The sequence below is a fragment of the Diorhabda sublineata genome, chromosome 10 (assembly GCF_026230105.1).
Source record: "Diorhabda sublineata isolate icDioSubl1.1 chromosome 10, icDioSubl1.1, whole genome shotgun sequence".
Classification (NCBI taxonomy): Eukaryota; Metazoa; Arthropoda; class Insecta; order Coleoptera; family Chrysomelidae; genus Diorhabda; species Diorhabda sublineata.
The window spans coordinates 24581827-24603493 of NC_079483.1; the positions used below are offsets into that span (position 1 = coordinate 24581827).

At 31.5% G+C, this 21667-nt stretch overlaps 2 protein-coding genes across 5 annotated transcripts; one reads left to right on the plus strand and one right to left on the minus strand.

Moving 5' to 3' along the window:
* Positions 1-1358: 1358 nt before the first annotated feature.
* On the minus strand, positions 1359-18477 carry LOC130449566 (glycosyltransferase-like protein gnt13). 4 transcript variants are annotated; one of them, XM_056787474.1, is made up of 5 exons: positions 18251-18477; positions 18014-18190; positions 17227-17310; positions 16652-16805; positions 1359-3289 (listed from the first exon to the last, which is right to left on the minus strand). In XM_056787474.1, the coding sequence occupies exon 5, from the start codon at positions 2652-2654 to the stop codon at positions 1359-1361; it is 1296 nt and encodes a 431-aa protein (XP_056643452.1). In that variant the 5' UTR covers positions 2655-3289; positions 16652-16805; positions 17227-17310; positions 18014-18190; positions 18251-18477. The 4 variants fall into 4 exon arrangements, with proteins under 4 accessions (XP_056643452.1, XP_056643451.1, XP_056643453.1 ...); XM_056787473.1 differs by lacking the exon at positions 18014-18190; XM_056787475.1 differs by lacking the exon at positions 17227-17310.
* Positions 7153-8916, plus strand: LOC130449195 (piggyBac transposable element-derived protein 4-like). The gene has a single exon (XM_056786877.1). It carries the CDS (start codon positions 7153-7155, stop codon positions 8914-8916), a length of 1764 nt encoding a protein of 587 aa, XP_056642855.1.
* Positions 18478-21667: the final 3190 nt, after the last annotated feature.

The window sequence follows — 21667 nt, forward strand, 5'->3', positions numbered from 1 at the left end:
TCCAAGGGGAATATGATGCTCTTATTATTCCTTTTTCTAACATTTCGTTGATCTGTTTTTGTACTTCTTTTTTGTGTATGTATGGGTATCTATAAGACTTTACATGTACAGGAATTTCATCTGTTGTCTTAATTGAATGTTTTATTTTGGATGTAAATGTTAGTGGATCTCCTGGCTTTAGAAAAATATCGGAAAATTTCTTACATAGTTTAATTATATTGTTCCTTTCTTCCTCATTCATGTGACTAGTTCGAATTAGTTTACAGATATCTATTTTATTTTTTTGCCGATTATAAGTTTCTTGCCAATTATGATTTTCGTTAATTAGTTTTTTATCTTCTTTTGAATAATTAAAATTGTGAATTTCGTATTGATTTATTTCAAATGGTTGAGCTTTCAGGGGTTCATTTAAAGTTATAGGTATTGTTTTAAATGATTCATTTGTGTTATACTGATTATAATTTGAATTTTTATATTATTTTCTTTTCCCATTAGTTGAATAAATAAAGTTATGGATTATATTATTAAATTTCTTATATATATTCTTATAGTTTCTTTTAAAAGTTTACTAAATTTTTTTTTTATATATATATTTTACTTATTTTATTTTCTATTGAATCTAAATCTTATCTATCCTTATAACATAATAATAAAAAGAAAGAAAAGTCTTTGTATAAAAATCCATTTTATAATTTCTTGAATTGCGTACCATTTTAATGAATGATAATATCTATTTTTCCAAAATAGTTCTTCAATTAAACTTTCATTTAGTTTAGCATCTAATTTTCTATTGAAATATTTTGAACTTATTTCATTATTATTTTTATCAAATTCTTTGTTAATTGTTCTATAACTAATCTCAACTTCGTCATTTTCATTATTTATTTCTCTTTTATCAATGATATTACTTTGATTTTGTATATTCAATATATTTGTATTTAATTCAGGTTTTATAACATAACATTCTTTTTCTAATATATCATTATCTATTTTTATAACATCATTTATATCTTTTTCGTCCCTTGTCATATCATTATTTATTTCTCTGTTTAATTCTATTACATTTTCTTTTACTTCAATTTCATTATTCTTTTCATTCATTTTTATTTTATCTAATCCTATATTGTTTAATTCCACTTTTACAAATAATTTACTAAGATCTAGTTCTACTTGTTCATTTATTTCTTTACAATGATTTAATTCTGATTCTTTTATTTTTATTAATTTTTTAATTTCTGGTGATGAATTATTAGATGTGAAATTTATTTCAATTACTTGTTCACTGGGTTTTGATTCGTTAATTTCTATAAAATTTTCAAAATATGTTAATGCATCATTAGGAGTAAAATTTATTTCTTCTATGTTTGATTCTTTTTCCGAGGCTCTTTCCGAAAATTTACGATTCGATTATTATCTTCGTCGCGTTCAAATAAATGGTGAAAATCAATTATTTCTTCTTCTTCTTTATTTTTGTAATTATTATTATATAGTTCTTCCGAAGTAAAATTCGGTTCATTTCGTGATTTAAAATATTTGTTATTATTTGTATTATTATTATTATTTATACGTCTACTTGGTCTGTCAGAAAAATTTCTTGATGTCGTTGACATCGGTTCGGGTCTAGGTAAACGATTTACAGGTATTTGGTTCGGGCGGAAAACATTTTTCCTAGGACCAAATACTTGCGCATTCGTTGGGTAATTTTGTCTTTTTTGCGGTATTGGATTTACATTTATTGGTTGACTAGGGAAATTATTATTGTTATTATTATTGTATCTTTCATTATAATAGTTATTATTATTTCTATCATAATTATTATATCTATTATAATTGTTATTATTAGGTTGTCGGTAGAAAGAATTATAATTGTTATGTTGATTGTTTCTATTATTTCTTGACGGATTCATTTGAACATTAGTATTATTATTATTATATTTAACTTTAGGTTCGTAAAATTGACCATAAAGTTTTTCGAAATTTTCAAACTCGTCTACATAAGCCATAGCGTCTTCCAGAGAAACATAAGCCATAGCGTCTTCCAGAGAATTAGGCTTTTTTAAGTACATATTGTTACGTATAACGCCTGAACATCCCGCAATAAAGGTGTTTAAAGCTGTTTTCTCACAGTGATTAATTTGACATCTTTTATCAATCTCTCCTAAGTTTAAATTATTACTTATAATTTGTATAGTCTGACTTTTTAATAATTGCAATCTGTTACCAAAAGCTATCAAATTTTCATTTTTAAATGGTCGTGCTCTTGTTAATTCTTGTAAAATACAATCCAAATCGCGCCTATCTGCAAAACATTGAATCAAGGCTTCTTTTAATTTAAACCATGTATTCAACTCAATTCTATTTCCCACCATTAACTCGGCTTTATCTATTAACTTTTCTTGTATGCATTCTAATACGTGATTATTAATATCTTGATCATTATAGACTGAATACGTCTCTATAAGGTTCTCACATCGATTTATAAATTTATTTAATGTATTTTTATTTCCATCATAAGGTTTAATATTCTCTAACTTTAATTTAAATAAATCCCAATTTAGGGTTTTTGGATTTGACGTTGCCATTTTTATATATTCTGAATTATCTTTTAAGTTTAATTCACTGAATGTATTTAATAATTTATCAAAATCTTTCATAAAATAATATATTTAAAATTATTAAATTATCTCTTCCCTATTCAAAGTTCTGATAAGGATGGATAAAAAGGAATCAAAATAATAAGGAGACTTGGCACTTACAGCTTGTCTGAAGTCCTGTCCCTCGTTGAATACGTAGATCTAGTGCTGAGGTACTGGAGTACTTAGCCGGACTTTATCGCACTTTGCGTAAACTCGCGACCGCACTAATCCGAATGACTGCGCCAATTATAAATTTCGGGTTTCGAAATTTATTTTTAAAAAACTTTATTTTTGAATATTTATATGAATACAATTAATCTCAAGATCGAACTAATTATAAACATTAAATATCATCGAATTGTTTACAAACATCTTATTTATAGTAAAATAGTGCTGATACATGTTTACGTTATTTGATACAAAAATAGAATAAATGCTGTACATGTTTATGATATTTGATACAATGGTATTGTTTTAAAAATGTCCTTCAGGAATTCTTCGCATGTAACTCAAACGACTGTACGTAAATAAACACGAACGAAGCAAGAACCCTAGCGCAACTCGGAAACTAATACTTGAATGATTCGTGGTGCGGTGATATTGAATAGGTCAAATGACGTCACAGGCGAATCAGAAACCACAGACGTTCCGTACTAAAATACGTAAACTTCAATAATTTATTTCTAAGTCATTTATAGATGGATTTCAAAAAATTTTTCAGTGATTAATTACTTTTGATCTATATTTTAATACCATCACGTTAAATATAATATTAACAACATCATGAAACTTCTCCATTACAATGAAAAACCTTGTACTAGCTCCAGGGCCAGTCCAAGTCCCATGATTTTCAATCAGACTTAGATGACTGACAAAGTTATCCCTGGCATGAATTTTAACAATTGTAATGTAACTATTAATAATTATTATGTAAGTAAATAAACATAAATTTATTTTGTATTAATAACGTAATACCATCAATAAATAATAATGTTCATTTGAAATATATTTTGGATTATTTTAATAAACTATATATATATATATATATATATATATATATATATATATATATATATATATATATATATATATATATGGTGTGTGTGTGTGTGTGTGTTGCAACATCTAAGTGGGTAATAGCCATTATGCGCATCATTATATGCTTGTTGAATAATATACTAATATTATATAAATATATTTTAAATGGACCGCATAAACAAAAAGTATACTACCTAATAATAAATGAAACACAAAATAAAAATCAAGAAACATTGGTAAAAAATATAACTTAAGGTCTAAAAATGTTTTAAAAAATACAAAAAGATTCATTGGAAGAATTTTCATGTAATATAGAAAGAAATGTAGGAGAGGACAGAGTCCTATAAAACTTACGGAAAAAAATGGCGGAATATTTAAACAAAGAGATAACAAAGTTTTATTCATTTGTGTGATATTGTACACATTATATCCACAAGTATAATTACAATTATTGAAGCAATATCCTGAATAAAAGGGAAGTGAAAGAACACAACAAAATAATATCAAAACCTAAGATAAATGCACATCAAAACTTGGACAAAAATAGTTGCCTCTCTTATGTTTATTATATTTATGTTGTATAGGAACACTTTAATCGACGTGGCAGCAATGCACGACCTCTGCGAGTTACAATTGATAATTGTAAATTATCATTGTGAATAATTTTTTATGGCACTTCCATTTTCTATATCCATGTTTATTTTGTTTTTCAACATAATTTGAAATGAAATATTAACTAAGTTGGAATTTCTGGCACCGTTGGCATTGGTGATATGCACGTCAGGTAGTGTAACTGTGAGTGTTTGTGTATTGGTAGTGTAAAAAGTGTGTTCAGTATGGAATATTAAAACACACAATAATGTTAAGAGGTTTAAGTCAAATTTATATTGTTTCAAAAGGTACTTCAATTTATAAAGTGTTTTAACAACCATGGTACGTTAAAAACCAGATGTAAAACAAAAACATTTAATGTCACTGATAGCTCAATGTTAATGCTCCGTACATTAAAGTGCACGTCCCGGGTTCTAATCTGGTCTAGGGAAATTCACTTTTTTCATGTGTACAGAACTAAATTAGGAATATTCTTAGAAGCAAAACAATTATAATATAACTAAATCTAGTATGCAAATGACAGAAGTGTTTAATGTTTCATTAATCACTGCCGGGATGAATGGGTATTATTAAAATCGCGCAAATAAAATAAAATGGCAAAAGTGAAAATATTTAGTTAATTTCAGTTGTTGATAGCCCATGTTTCAAGGTTTTTTATATTGCTTATGTAAACCCAAAAAAATTATTTGTTACGAAATAACTAGTAGTAAAGTAGTTTTTTAAATTGTATGAAAATATAAAATGTGCGTCGTGTGTAATATGAAAAAATAAAGATGCTGGTTTAGTTAATCCATATACTGAGCCTACTTTAAAAATAAATATTGGATTACATTGAAAATTCCTCATGAATATAATTGTAAGTACAGTCATTTATTCACAATGCTACTCGAATTTTACATTGTAACATTTCACCAAAACATCAGATACATGCAAAGCCATATAATTAATTCGATATTTGTTCACAAAAATTTGAATTGTATAGGCGACATAGAACTAGAAGAATTAATGTACTAAGAAAATATGAAACAGTTAATTAGTTTTTAGTCCAACAGTTGGTTTATATCTACTTACGATTCTCCTTGGCGATCACTAGTTATCTCGTGTATCAAGCAGCACACCTATGGGATTACTTGCGACAGCTCAACTATGATATAGGTTTAGAATTTTTAATCAAATACAAGCGGTGACGTGAAATATTGATCGTTCTAGTTGAGTAAAACACAGAAGCAAACAGGTGCCGGTTCCTTTATCACAAACTTTAGTTTTTCTAACTTCCAACATAAACACTGAGTCTGGTAACAGCCAAGATGGCTTTCATTCTCTATTATTACATAGCACCAAGTCCCTTCTTCGTCATACTACTTAAACATTCACAAACTATCCACGCACATAGTACCGCGACCGTTAAATTCAAATTATTAACTTGGTAATAAAATAGTAATATATTCAATATACATATTGAAACAAGAAATCAATTCGCTATATGTATCATATTACTCTGCGAAACTTGCACTAAATTCATCAGCGAAAATTTTCCAAAATTAAACGGAAAAGGGGATTTCAAGTTTGAGTGAGATTGTGGTTACCTAGACTTAGGAACCATTTTCCGAAAAGAAATATGAAGTAATAAATGGCTTCATCAATTTACCAAATAACGCATACCAGCTGCTGTCGTGAATTCTATTTCTAAAATTCTATTTTGATAGTGCAAATCGATAACCTCATATACCCATTTCTAAGTAAGCAAATCTTTAATCGTCATAACAACGAATTTAACATTTAACAGTATAAATCAAACTCGAATTATATTTTTCAGTACTAACAATATTCATTCTTGAATGAATAATATTCATTAAGAAGTTATTTACAATAATCTTATTTATAATAAAATAAATACTGATAAATGTTTGTGAAATTTAATCCTATTGCTCTGAAATTATCTTCATGTAACTCTCGATTATTTTTTATTCGAGATACAAAAATGGTCACCTGATTGCAAACAGCACGATCAAAATCAAAGAACATAGATGAAAACAACATAAACAATCATTACACCATCCCTTAAAACAATTCCCCACCCATTTTATGGACCGACGAGGCAAATTTTTCAAATAGGAATATGTTTAATCGTAAGAACATGCACTATTGGTGTCGAGAAAATTTTTTTTATGAACGTACTTTGACAGGCAGAAGATACGTTGATATCCTATAAGAGGTACTGGAAGAATATTTTAATAATCTCAATTTAGAAGCACGTAACCAAATTCATTTTCAACAAGATGGGAGCTCCTCCCCATCAGGTACGCGAAGTCGGAATGTTGTTGGAAAGACCTTTCCAAGATAGGTGGATTGCTATACAAATGGCTCTAGATCTCCTGACATAACTTCCCTACACTTTTACTTTTGAGGTTATGTCAAGAACGAGGTCTATAAAAGAGGATATACGAATCTGGGCGAACTTAATTTAGTATCAGACACATTATAGCATCCATCGACGGCAGAACAATTTTTAAAGCTACGCAATGTTTACTAACGAATACTCGAAAATGTATTGAACAAAACGGCGATATTTTTGCACACTTAACCTTTAACGTCACGGGCGGGGTCTGCGCAGACCCCACGCACTGTTTATTAAGAGTATTTTTTGAAATTGACACCTTACAATCGCGCGTTTCCGGCTAATCTCAGTGCGCCGTGAGGCCTTTCGGCAAGCGGACGTTCGTCACTCTTCTGTTAAGGTAAGTTCCATTTTTGTACACGTGGGGATACTTGCAGACCCCACCCGTGATTTAACGTAGTTACTTTTTTCACTTTGGTTATCTTTTTATTTGTTTCTTTTTCAGAATTGGTGTTGTATAAATGAAAAATGAATCGCCGACTAAACGAAAATCATATTGCGCAAATTATAAACGATTTTAGTGACTCGGAAAGCGAAGGCATAGGAGACACGACTCAAGAGAACATTTTGGAAGAAGTAGGTGATATAAGTGACTGTGAATCAATACATAGCGAACATAATTCAGCGTCTGAAATAGAGGAAAGCGATGAGTCTTCCGCCGCTGAGTCCGCAGAAGATACAACCAGTAATAGTTTTTACGGTAAAAACCGATTTAAATGGAGCAAAACTCCTCCACATTCATCTCGTATTAGACAGCACAACATTATCGAAGAGCGCGCGGGTTTGAAAGGGCCTGCTCTTTCTAAGAATGAAATATCACCAATAGAAACATGGGAACTATTGCTTGCTGATGATATAATCCAACTTATAGTGCAGTATACTAATCAAAAGCTAGAAGCTAAATATATTTCACCACTGATACGACCTTACTATGCCAAAAACATAGATAGTTGTGAGTTGCGAGCTTATTTTGGATTAATTTTACTTACTGCAATTTTCAAGTCAAATCACGAAGATGTTAGATCATTATGGGCATCTGATTACACTGGTAGAGACATATTTCGTGGCGTAATGGGATTGAACAGATTTTTGTTCATTCATTTCAATATCACATTTGATGACCTTAGCACACGGGAACAAAGGAAGTCCACTGACAAACTGGCTTTGATAAGCGAAATGTTTGATAAATTTATCCAAAACTGCAGTAACAACTATACTTGCTCGGAATATTTATGTATAGATGAAATGTTGGTGAAATTTCGTGGTAGATGCTCGTTCAGGATGTTTATCAAAAGCAAGCCTGGAAAATATGGGCTGAAAGTTCAATGCATGTGTGATGCAAAAACCCACTACTTGTACAACGCTTTTATATACACAGGAAAGCCTCTAATACAAAGAAATTCTTCACAATCCGTACCAACTCAGGATGTTTTGAAGTTGACTGAACCGGTGTATGGTTCAAATAGAAATATCACTGGAGATAGTTGGTTCACTTCGATTGAACTAGTGGATCTTCTCTTACAAAAAGGACTCACATATGTTGGCACCATACGAAAAAATAAACGAGAAATTCCACGTGAGTTTCTCCCCAATAAGACAAGGCCCGTGGAATCTTCCTTATTTGGATTTGTACGTGACAAAACATTGGTATCACACGTACCAAAAAAGAACAAGAGTGTAGTTCTACTTTCATCAATGCACCATGAAATATCAGTTAATGAGCAGTCCAAAAAGCCGGAAATCATAGAATTTTATAACAGCACTAAAGGAGGAGTAGATGCCTTGGATTTGAAATGTTCAAATTATTCATGCTCACGTCGAACACGGAGATGGACAAACGCAATTTTTGGTGCTATAATGAATGTTTCAATTGCTAATGGTTATGTTCTCTGGGTTCTATCCAATCAAAATAAGGAAAAGAGCCGACGAAAATACATAAAGTCTATTGCAATGTCTCTTATAAAGCCACACATTTGCCAAAGACTGGAAAATAATACTAACTTGACCAAAGATGTAAGAGCGATAATGATCAAGTTGATGGACAAAGAGCAGACTTTGCCTAGCTCAGATGAACCTGGTCCTAGTGCCCCAAAAATTAAGCGAAGATGTTATAGTTGTCCCAGATCTAAAGATAAAAAAAGTACTATTGTCTGTAAGTCTTGCAAAAAAACTATTTGCAAGCCTCATTCAGTAGGAATTACTTATTGTTTACCATGCCTACCCAAAGAATAATTTTTAACGTTAGTTTAGGGTAGTACGTTTCAAGTATTGTCATTTTTTTTTCTATAATGTTAATTGTTTAATTTTCGTATAATTACTTCTTTTTGATTCTTATTTTATTAGAAAAAAATATTAAGTTAGTTAGAAGTTGACTTTTTTGTTAAATTTTAGTACATTGAACATGTGCCTTAAAAATTATATGTAGAAGATTGTTAATTTTATAAAAATATTTCTTACTGTCTAAATACTGATTGTTTTATAATTAATAAACAATTTTCATAAATATTATAATGTCTTTTCTTATAATCTAAAACGACTCTTAAAAAATATTTTAAAAAAATGATTTTATAAGTAAATTTATATTGGGGATACTTCTAGACCCCACGCGTGACGTTATGTTAACCTAAACCACGCGTGTACTTAAAGGTTAATCTAGTTTGTATTTGTTTTTTATACTGTAATAAAATATTTAGATTATTCTTGAGGTTTACCTCAGCCAACTTGTTAAAAAAATAAATATCCACAGCCAACTTGTTAGAGAGGAATAAGTTAATAAGTTGGTTATTTTTAGATTTAGACTAATGCTAAATCAGAGCTTTTATATTCTGTGAGTAATTTGGAAAAGTTTCAGCAAAAAATATACAGGGTGTTCTATTAAAAAATATTGTATTTTTCTGATTTACTCGAAAACGGTATAAGCAATTGTTTTTCTGTTTTCACCATCTTAATCAGCGTGAAAAATACTACTACTTTGCTGATTTAACATACTTTGTATCTAGTATATCAAAAAAGTTAGCAATAGTGCGCACTTAATTTGAAACACCCTGTATATATATATATATATATATATATATATATCCCCTATAGGGATCAAAGCACACTACAGCTGAAGGTAAATCGATAGAAAACATGACAAACTCTCTAAATCTCAACATCTTGAACGACGGAAGATCAACAAAGCTCGACATATATACAGGAGCAAAATTAGCGATAGACATCACTTTGTGCGAACCAACTTTAACCCCCACATTAAACTGGGATGTAATACCATATTTATTTGGAAGCGAACATTTTCTCATAAATATGTCATATTCATCAAACTACTCGGAGAATAATAGTTTGCTAAACCCAAAATGGAACCTAAGAAATGCTTATTGGGCAAAATTTAGCGAAACAATTGAGACTAAGATTAGCACTACAAAAGTATGCTTATCACAAAAGTAGAAAATCTTACTAGAAATCTTCACATCCACTATTATAGAAGCAGCAAAAACACACAGGATATAGTAAAATATTAGTAAACCACTATTTTGGTGGAACAAAGATTGTCAAAGCACGATCAGAACATATAAACACTACTTTAACAAGTTTAAACGACAAAACTCAACAGAAAATTTTATCGATCTAGAAAAGAAAGAGCTCAAGCAAGATATGTTATGAAAAAGAGTAGACACTAGACGCGAATCATGGATTAAATTCGTGTCTACTATAAACTCAACCTCTTCATCTTTAGTATGGTAAAATATCCGGAAGATGTCAGGAATTAAACAACCATCAAGAAGTTCATTCTCAGCTATAAATGATACCCTTATCACAAAATCAAATGTAATAGCATAAACATTAGCCTCATAATATGAACATAACTCTAGTGATTCAAACTACGACCAGACATTTATACAGAATACAGGAGATAATTAAGAATCAAAAATTAATAGATTTTACTGGAACTGAAACAAATTCCATCAATTACCCTTTCAACACACCTGAACTTTATGAGGCTCTTAGGTTAAAGTTACTTATTAAAACTACATGTGGATTGATAATATCTTCCCTTGCTGGTGCGATGCCGTGATAACTCCACTTTTGAAACCTCACAGAACAAGAACTAAACCAGACTCATATCGACCAATATCTTTAACTAACGTTCTATGCAAATCATGAAAAAAATTATCTGGGTACTCTGGGTAATAGAGTAGAATAATTTATTGATACCAGAACAAAGTAGATTTCGCCAAAACAGATGCACAGCCGATTATCTGATTGAAATATTTAAATTAAAATTAAATATTGAATTTAGAATTCTGAGTTTAAAATTTTACGAGCTTTAATAATATCAAAAATCACGGCAATCTTAATTAATTATTTCCCAGACGATGGGAATACCTAAGTATTCGAAAGCTCGGAAAATATATTGAAGTTAGTCGTCCACTTTGGTGTGTCTTTGCCACGTTCCCAATAAAAATAAAAAACTACAAATATATATGAGTTGTAAAGAAGTCTTTGCCAGCTATATTATGAGTATATATATATATAACCTAACCAATATAAATAAGCAAATTGTCATTGTTAATATTATATTTTGATAAAAACTTAAAAAAAGTCGAAACGTCAAATTTATCTTTCTTTTAAAAATTATCAAAAAAAAACTAATTTTAAAACAGAAGAGACCTAAAATCAAGAACATTTGGATGCATTAATATATCAAAAGGCCTAAGAAATAAGAAATTGAATATTGAATATAAAATTATATATTGAATATTCAATACTATATAAAAATAAAAATAAATATAAAAATAAATCGGGTTTTCCTTCCTGACGCTATAACTATATTGTATTCACTGTGAAATTGTGAAAAAAAGTAAAAAAAAATAAGTAATTCGTTTCCTAATATTTCCATTGGAAACTATCAAATCAATCACGTGTATTGTGCAAATTTTTATTCAATTTCAACAGCAGGCATTTGTCTTTAAGGTGGTAAGTTGAGCGGTGTAAATTATGTGGATGGTGCATTTGAAGTTGAATTCACCACTCTGTCCATAGTCCAAAATGCCTAGAGGACGACGTGCGAACATCGGCCGCCGCACGAGACATGCAAGCCAGCAACAAGTGTATTCACAGAATTGAGACAATGCGTGAGCACACGAAGATCATTGGCATCATACAATCGCTTGGCATTCCAATATGATCCCACTGCGAACTACAGTGATGATGAAAATTTAGATATTGGACCAATGACGACTATATGCCGATATTGCAATGCGTTACAGTTCAAAAGAGAAACGGCTGGATTGTGCTGGAAAAGTCAAACTGGATCCATTACTTACACCCCCACAGCCACTGAAACCATTGTTCGATGGAAATGATCCCGATTCCAGCCATTTTCTTCAACACATCATTGAATACAATCACTGCTTTCGCATGACTTCCTTTGGCGCTAATATCATTCGAGAAGGCGGCTTCATGCCGACTTGCAAGGTAAAAGATACAACACACATAACCAATCACTCACACCAACACAATGAATTGCAACACATAACAACTACATATACACAACACACTATACGATTAGAAGTTACACCGTATTCTTCAACAAATGATTGTTTGCAATTACAGATACAAGGACAAATATATCATTTGCATGGTTCAATGGTGCCAACACCAGATGAACCGCATCAATTTCTGCAAGTATATTTCATTTCGTCGATGGTGGATCAGCTGAATGTGCGGTGCAATATACAGGGAACACAACAGTTAAAGAGACGAATTATTGAACAGTTGCAAGCATTTTTTTACGCTAATAATGCTGTGGATACACACAAATTTGTCATAAGAGCCAACAGGTGAACATGTGCGAAGATTCAATGCACCCACCGTTAATGATGTTGCTGCAAGTATTGTTGGAGATCCAACTAAATCGCGAGACATTGTCGTTCAGAAGAAGCAATATCATGCATCATGTAAACGAGACACATCGTTTGTACGATGCGTTACAATATCCAATCATTTATTGGCAAGGGCAAGACGGATACGACATCACGTTGAAGATGGTCGATACAATTACAATTTCTATTATTGGTTTCCATTAACAATTCATTTAATTTTGCATTTTCAGGCGTATCAACGAATAAAAATCTAAGCGCAATGAATTACCATGCGTATCGTATGATGATTCGTACACATGAGGAGAATGTCATTCTGAAGTGCCGTCGGCTATTCCAGCAATTCGCTGTCGACATGTATGTCAAAGTCGAGACCGAACGTTTAGCGTTCATCCGATTCAATCAGGCAAAGCTACGACCTGAGGTCTATATACACTTGCGTGATGCTATTCATTCAGATGGTGATGTTCAGAATATTGGACGTCTGACGATTCTCCCATCATCTTATATCGGAAGCCCACGCCACATGCACGAATACGCTCAAGACGCTATGACGTACGTGTGAAATTATGGAATTATTTATTACGTTCACATGCAATCCGAAGTGGACGGAAATTGAACGTGAGTTGGAACCGGGCCAAAAACCGCAAGATCGCCATGACATAATCGCCAGAGTATTTCAGCAAAAACTCAAGGTTATGATGGATGTGCTTACTAAATATCGAGTTTTTGGTGACACACGTTGTTATATGTACTCGGTGGAATGGCAGAAGCGTGGACTACCGCATGCTCATATCCTAATTTGGTTGCTGAACAAATTACATTCAAATGAAGTGGATGACATCATATCAGCTGAAATTCCTGATCCAGTCACTGATCCCCATCTACACGATATTGTGACGACACAGATGGTGCATGGACCGTGCGGTGCATTAAATCCATTATCGCCTTGCATGGCTGATGGAAAGTGCACAAAACGATATCCGCCACCGTTAGTTACTGAAACAGTCACAGGGAACGATGGATGTCCAGTTTATCGTCGGCGTTCAAAAGAAGATAATAGTCGAACTATCAAAGTTAAAGTTCAAAATCAAGAGATTGAGATCGGAAATGAATTCATTGTACCATATTGCCCGCTGCTATCACGAATTTTCGAAACACATGCAAACGTTGAGAGTTGTCATTCGGCCAAATCAATCAAATATTTGTGCAAAAACGTCACAAAAGGCAGCGACATGGCTGTGTTTGGTATTGCGTCGGAAAATGCGAATTACGAAATCAGCAACTTCCAAATGGGCAGATACGTCAGTACTAATGAAGCACTGTGGCGATTATTATCATTTCAAATTCATGAAAGATATCCCACAGTTGTACATTTGTAAAATGGCCAAAGAGTTTACTTCACTGAAGCTAATGCGGCACAACGAGCTGAGAGACCACCATCGACAACATTGACTAGCTTCTTTGCAATGTGTGAAGCAGATCCATTCGCAGCGACGCTGATGTACGATGAAATGCCCAAGTATTACACTTGGAATCAATCAACAAAGAAATTCCAACGTCGCAAACAAGGAACCCCAGTTCCAGATTGGCCACAGGTGTTTTCCACTGATGCACTAGGTCGCATGTATATTGTTCATTCTAGAAATGATGAATGTTTTTATTTGCGACCGCAGTTGGTAAATGTACGTGGACCAAAATCATTTGCGCATTTGAAAACTGTAAATAGCCACCAATGCCAAACATATCGAGAATCATGTCAACTATTAGATTTGCTGGAGAACGATTCTCATTGGGATTTAACACTTGCGGATTCAGTTGTTTCATCAAATACGAACGCTGTTCGCAATTATCATCACCACATGTTTTCCTTCACAACCAATTCAGTTATGGAACAAATACAAAGACGACATATGTGAAGATATCTTGCATCGCTTGCGCATTCAAACGAAGAATCCTGACATCCAAATAACCGATGAAATCTACAATGAAGGATTGATTCTGATTGAGGATCAATGGTTGACTATTGCAAACAAGCTACTGATTGAAGTAGGAATGATTGCGCCAAATCGATCGATGCACTATGCATTCAACCAAGAATTAAATCGAGAGCTGCAATACAATGTTGATACATTGCAGGAATTCGTTCGAAATAATGTGCCGTTGCTGAATGAACAGCAAAAAAAAAGGATACGAAACATTAATGCAAGCAGTGGACAATAATACTGGTGGTCTATTCTTCCTGGACGCACCTGGAGGAACAGGGAAAACATTTGTCATTTCATTGATTTTGGCCACTATTCGATCAAGATGTGACATAGCTTTGGCGTTAGCATCATCTGGAATTGCGGCGACTCTTTGAATTTTTGAATCCACCAAGACTTTGCAACGGTACTCGACTTTCGGTAAAAAGACTTATGACTGAGGCAACCATTATTAACGGAAATTACTCAGGTGAAAATGTATGTATTCCTCGAATACCAATGATTCCGACTGATCTTCCGTTTGAATTCAAACGATGCAATTTCCAGTTCGCCTTGCGTTCGCAATGACAATCAACAAGTCGCAAGGCCAATCGCTTAGTGTTTGCGGGATAAATTTAGAAAATCATTGTTTTTCACATGGGCAGTTATACGTTGCGTGTTCACGAGTTGGGATACCATCCGCTTTGTTTGTGTTAACGTCAGACCAAAAAACAGAAAATGTGGTTTACCAAAGAGTACTTCAATGAAACAGATAATTTGCGGACACGTATAACGCTTCGATTCAGTATTTACTTTGGATTCACTTTCATTTACTTAGAGAAGTTCAACTAAATAACACTTCATTTTTGTAATCGAAATGAATTCATTGCTGTTGTGAAATGAAATAAAATTTTTCATTTTTAAATATAAAACAAAAAAAAATTTTCTTCATCTTTTAATAACCAAACGAAATGTTACATAAAACGAGGCCATCTGGTGGCGAAACGGAGTTCGCCGGGTTTGTTAGTTGAATATAAAATTGAGTATATTCATATATATATATATATATATATATATATATATATATATATATATATATATATATATATATATATATATATAAATATACTATAAATATATAAATTTCTTTAATTTCTTAAACCTTTTGATATGTTTATGATTCTAAATGTTCTTGAATTTATCTTTATAATTTTTGGATTATCTATTTTTTAAAAATTATTTGAAAAAAAAAAACAATTTTAAAATAGAAGAGATCTAAATTACCTTACACGCTCCGGCAGGACAATTTGATTGTAAGGGGGGCAACTCGAAAATGGACTCAACACGAGCTTGGAGTCCAATTGAAGAAAAATGCAAGTTCTTAAAAATTGCGGCCAATTTATATTATAAGTTCGTTTGACAAGACCAAAATCTCAACTGGGTTTTTAGAATCGTCAAGTTAACCTCTCTGCGGCAGATGGTATGCTCCGCGTGGACCCTCAGAAGCATTAAGATCTTGCTAAACAACACAGTTGATTATATCTGAATCAAATACCTTAAAGAAGGTAAACTGAGGCGGCTCATAAGGATCTGTGGTCCAATGATGCCTAGCAAAAAGAAGCTCGTACTGGCACCACCCGACTCGGAGACAGTTATGTCAAACAAGTGGCACTGTAAGGCAAGATCAGTCTCAAACGTGACGGGTCACATGAGTCTGAGAAAAATTTCTTTTCTTCTTTTAAATTAAATCATTACTAAAATTACTTTGAATTTGAATTTTAGTTCCTCATTATATGTTTTGAAAATTTACTTACTGTGTTTCTCAAACAATTTTCTAGTGAATTCTTCCAAAAACCTTTCATTTCTATTTATTAATTTAATTATTCAATTTTTTAATATCTCTTCCCAGAGAAACAACAAAATATTCTGAAATTATTGTTACAAAAAAATATGTTCAAAATGGTTGTCCTTGTATTGCAAGGCTTGTAATCCTAATAAAATACCCAATAAACCAACATTTTAGTAATCATTCAAAGATTATTTCTACTTTGCAAATAGTTTAATATAGTTACAAAGGTTGAGATTAAATTAGTACCTATTTTCAAAAAAAATTACAATCATTACCTTTTATATGGTTGACATCACTGAATCTATCTACATTCAACTGGCGAGAAAAACAAAAATTTTTTCTGTTCTTTCTAAAAATTCCATCAAAATGGTCCCGTTCCCTGGGCTCATCTAACACATGTGATAGGATAATTGGTCGATACAGTTGATACTGGAATTATTAATACAATATCATAAGAAAGACATGTTCTACTATTTCAATGTTCAAACATATTAGTTAGACCTATTATGAAGTTGATCACGGTAAAGGAACTCCAGATGAAACGGGAAAGACATGCAAATAAACAACCAACAAAATAGAAGATATTCTAACTAAAATTCATTATTTTGCTAATTCATTAGATGAACAATGTTATGATATAATAAACAACCAGAGCGTGCCGTCATATTGTTATAGTTCACTATCCAAAGTTTGTGAGTTAGTTTGTGTTCTTTAGAGTTATTTAAAAAGTGTTTAATAAGTTTACTGTTGTTTAAGATGGTAATATGTTTTGTGCAGTTAACTTTGTTTGGAAAGTGATTCCTGACCTTCACTATAAACGTCTTCAGGCCGAAACCGAACACAAACTTACCTAAGCCAACACCCATGTCCATTAGCACACGAGCTACCGCTCCAAATATCCAAAATAAACCAATAAATAAAGGGCCGCCGCCATCTACAAACAATTTTAGACAATCTAAACGGCCGAACTATACTTCTGAAGAATTATATAACGTCGATATTCAAGAAAACTATGATCCCGAAAATTGGGAATATTTGAATAATAATTATGATGATTCTGATCATACTATTGATCAACTTTACCTAAATAATTCTAATTCTAATAATGATGATAGAGTAAATAGAAACGAAAATTTTCGTTAAGTACCTCGGAAAATTTGCCTATAAATAACAGTCCTAACATAATACCTTTTAATAACGCCAAATCAAGTGAATTACCTTTATCATTTTACCCAAATTTAATCTAAAATTTCTCGTAGATACCGGATCAAGTCGATCATTTATAAATCCCGACTTGGCTTTTAAATACTATTCTAGAGAAATTAAAAATGACCCTTTCGTAGTAATAACATTATTCCAAAAGTCTGCTCATAAATATCGAGCCGAAATTCCGGCCTCAAACATATTTAACCTCCTGAGTCCAATAAAATTAAAATTGTATATTTTTAAATTTTAAATTTAAATTAAATTTAAATTTAAATTTAAAACTAAATTTCCAGGATTTCTTATCACTCTTAGTCAAATAAAACTACATTATCACGAAGTTAACGTTGACCTTAATCTTGTAACTGTATCTTCTAGATCGCAACAAGTTGTTAAAATAAAAACAAGTGTCACTCATGGAAATATTATTGTACCTTATCAAAAATTTGACGGCAGCATAGTGAGGCTAAGAACCAAAACATGGAGGTAACAGTGCAAAATACCTTCAGAACGAGACAGCAACCGTAGGTAAATAACTAAAATAAAAAACGGGACAGGAATTACCACTCCGGTACGTGGGAACGGAATTGTATCAACCCCGTCGGTGGACCCTAAATAATCATACAAATTTCACTTAGGCATGAAACAAAATAAATAAAAATTATATTTACCTTATAGCGGGTACATGAGGTTCCAATCACCACAAGACCTATTCGGATTCAGAGAAATAATATTAACGCACGTTCTCACAATCCAGTGAAAGAAATTATTTAAACCATCACCCAACCATAAATGGATGGAGATGATTTAGTTAAAAAACGACTTTTGAAAAATGAAGACACGAGGCAAGGATCTTTTTCATTCCTCCTCCAAAAAAGTGACCAATATTAGGAAGTAACCAAAAATGACAAATGACCACTGACCAGACCAAAGTTCAGAGTCGTTTCTTAGCGAGCACCAATCAAATTGTATCATCACACAGAAGAAAACTGAGTATTAATTTGAAAAGAGAAGATATTACAATGGAGCAAACCTGATTACCATAAAATAACTAAAACGAAAATATACAAGAGTGTACTATGGAATGAATTGAATTAAAGTAATTGCAAATGAATAATCCGGTAGTGCACAATTATTATACTCTAGAGTGAAGTCAGACATGTACCCAGATATGTCGCGGAGAATTGCCTAACAAACAACACAGACTAAAAGTCAAGCAGGTGTTTGAATGACATTCGGATATAAATAAATAAATATCTTTTAAAGGTACAATTCGAGAGAATAGTTCAATTTCAAACTGTTTTCAAAGGGAAATTCGGAAAATAAACTATAGAAATAGAAAGAAGGATTATCAGGCTATTAAATGCCAAAAGGATTATAGTGAAATCTAGGAATTGTGTTATATACATGGCTGTCAAGTTAAAGTTAACTTTATAACATGTTAAAAATAAGGTAAAATTTAATAATTAAGACAAAAATGCCAATTAAATATCAGGTAATGAATAAGAATATAAGGAAAATGAGCTCAAAATTTTGATAGAAATTTTGGTATATGAGTTCGAAGAGAAATATAGTATAACTTGAGTTTGATAACAGGTAGGTTCTAAATAAATAAGATAAATATGTAATACAAAGCTTGGGACAAAACAAAGAGAAAATCATGAAAACGCTGCACATTCCCTCTTCAAATTGAAAAAAAAAATAGTATGAAATGAAAGAAAGAAAATAAGTAGGGAGAAACAAAAACGATCAGCTGTTTGCACAAGTTAGAATGATTTATTCACAATTTAAAGGGGCGGACATAAATTAGATTTTGCAACAAAAAAAACTCGAGAAAGTGATCAGAGTGAAAATCTTTTATATATAATCCACAAATTTATAATATGTACCTAAATCTCATATTCAAAGAGCCCAAAAGTGAAAACTACAATTAGATTGATTAGATAAAACTTTATTTGGGTGCCAGAATTTATCACCGGGCTTAAATGTCTTCTGAGATTGTAGGTTTTAACATTTCGTTCATAAGCTTTACATAATTTTAGAAACAGAGAAAATCATTTCTTTGTATGGAATGAGGAAACATTTATAGCTCGATTCTGATTAACTAAAGTAACGGTCCAATTTATAATTGCAGAAATAGGGGAAGTTATAAAAACACAAGAGATAGAGGAGCACAAGAATAAATTCTCCTCAATCTTCAAATGAAAAAATTTTAAAAAGATTTAAATTCTGAATTGATTGTTTTATTTATATTTATATATTACAAAATATACATTTTTATATTATTTTTTTTAACTTTTTTTTTCTTTAACCTTTTTATATGTTTTTTCAAGATACATCTTGATTTTCTTTTCTATGAGTATCAGTTTGTAATAACATATTAGATTTGAATTGTGGACCTACTTCCGCCAATTTGCGAAATTATTAGGATTCACACCAGCAATGAAAATTTAGTGGTCCAAAAGGACCACCTAAGTTATGAATTAGTTGTCCAAAAATATAACGTGGTAGACAAAAGTAAAAAATTAACATATGCATGCTACACACACTTTTATACATATTTTTACGGCATATATAAATTCTTTTATGCAAAAACAGCACAGTAAATATAAAACATAGGTTTTTTAAAAAATATTTTGGGCGACAAATTTGTCGTCGATGTGTATGATTCTGGCGACATTTCTTGATGATTTGGCGACCTATGTCGCCATGCTGGCGTGAACCCTAGAAATTATATTAATAGATCAGCTGCATTATGAATATCCAAATAAAGATAAAATCAAAGTACAAATAGTTTATAGCTTTCTCCTTTGTATATGAACCATTAGAAAAATTTTTAAATATTTATAATTGAATGTATGTTTAATCATAGGAAATGAGAGTTTCTAGAAATGGTTTACAAACAGGGAACAAGAAAGCTATCAATGAAAAAATTATTATGGATTTGATAAGGGCGTTCTTGTGAAAATAATTGATAATGTTAATAATTGGAAGATTGTTTTTTATTTAAACTACAATTATGGAAGTATGTCTTTACAATGTTAAGGATCAGAAAGAACTAACTACTAACAATAATTTAATATTTTGAGTCTTAGGTTTTATTTTATATTCAAAATAAAACCTGGTTTTATAACTCAAAAACCTTATCTTTACTTTTAGGAAATACTAAAATAAATTATTTTAGAAGACAATGTGCTTAGCAACTGTTATTCAAATAGAAAACTTTCGCTTCTAAATTATAATGAATTAAAAATATGAAAAGTATAATATCTTGAAAAATGACGACTCATCCAGAATTTGAAACAATATTACACTAAATGTGGGCTCAGTTATTCAAAATCTTTTAAAAAAATCCATGTTGTCGTATGTTTCTAAATAATTATTTCCATGTCGATATATTTTACGTCTTCGGACAATAATTTTTCCTCTTCGGATGAGCTAGAGCTCGAATTAATGTAGCACTTTGTCTAGCGGTTGTACCGCGAACCTTTTATTTTTTAAAACTTATTAAAAAGATCCCTGCGGAACCATAAAGTTCAAATTAAAAAAAAAAACATTTAGTCCAAATGTCAATTATGAAACGCGCGACTTAATTTAATGGGAACTTTAAATACATCTTTTCAACTATAATTTTTGGTTTTTATTTGATATAATAAACTAAATACCTAAAATTACGTTTTCAACTCAATGTATCAAACTTATTCAAACTTTCTTTTGCGATATTGGTACTGATTCCTGTATCAATGGACCCACATTCTATTTGTTTCTTCGCTCTCAAAATAATGAGAACTAAAAAATCTAAATCTAAATCATCTCTAAAAGATCTATATAAATACTATAATACATATAGACGGAGAGCTAGGCTACATAAAAACGGTTCGAAAGGGTTCCCAAGATGAGAGCCTGAAAGTTGCAAGTAAAACCATAGTACATCATTAAATGGCTACTCTGCTGGTGCGGTCTTAACGAACAGCGCTAAGCAGTAGCAGAGGTTTCATCATACCCAAAATCCTTGGCAGAGGCGATTGAAAAGTGGCGGAAATAGTTTTTTCTGATAATGAGTTTATTTGTATCATGGTCGCATTGCA

What these genes read in the sequence shown, in the direction of transcription:
- LOC130449566 (XM_056787472.1), bottom strand. Translation starts at nt 2,654, where the DNA reads ATGAAAGATTTTGATAAATTATTAAATACATTCAGTGAATTAAACTTA.
- LOC130449195 (XM_056786877.1), top strand. Translation starts at nt 7,153, where the DNA reads ATGAATCGCCGACTAAACGAAAATCATATTGCGCAAATTATAAACGAT.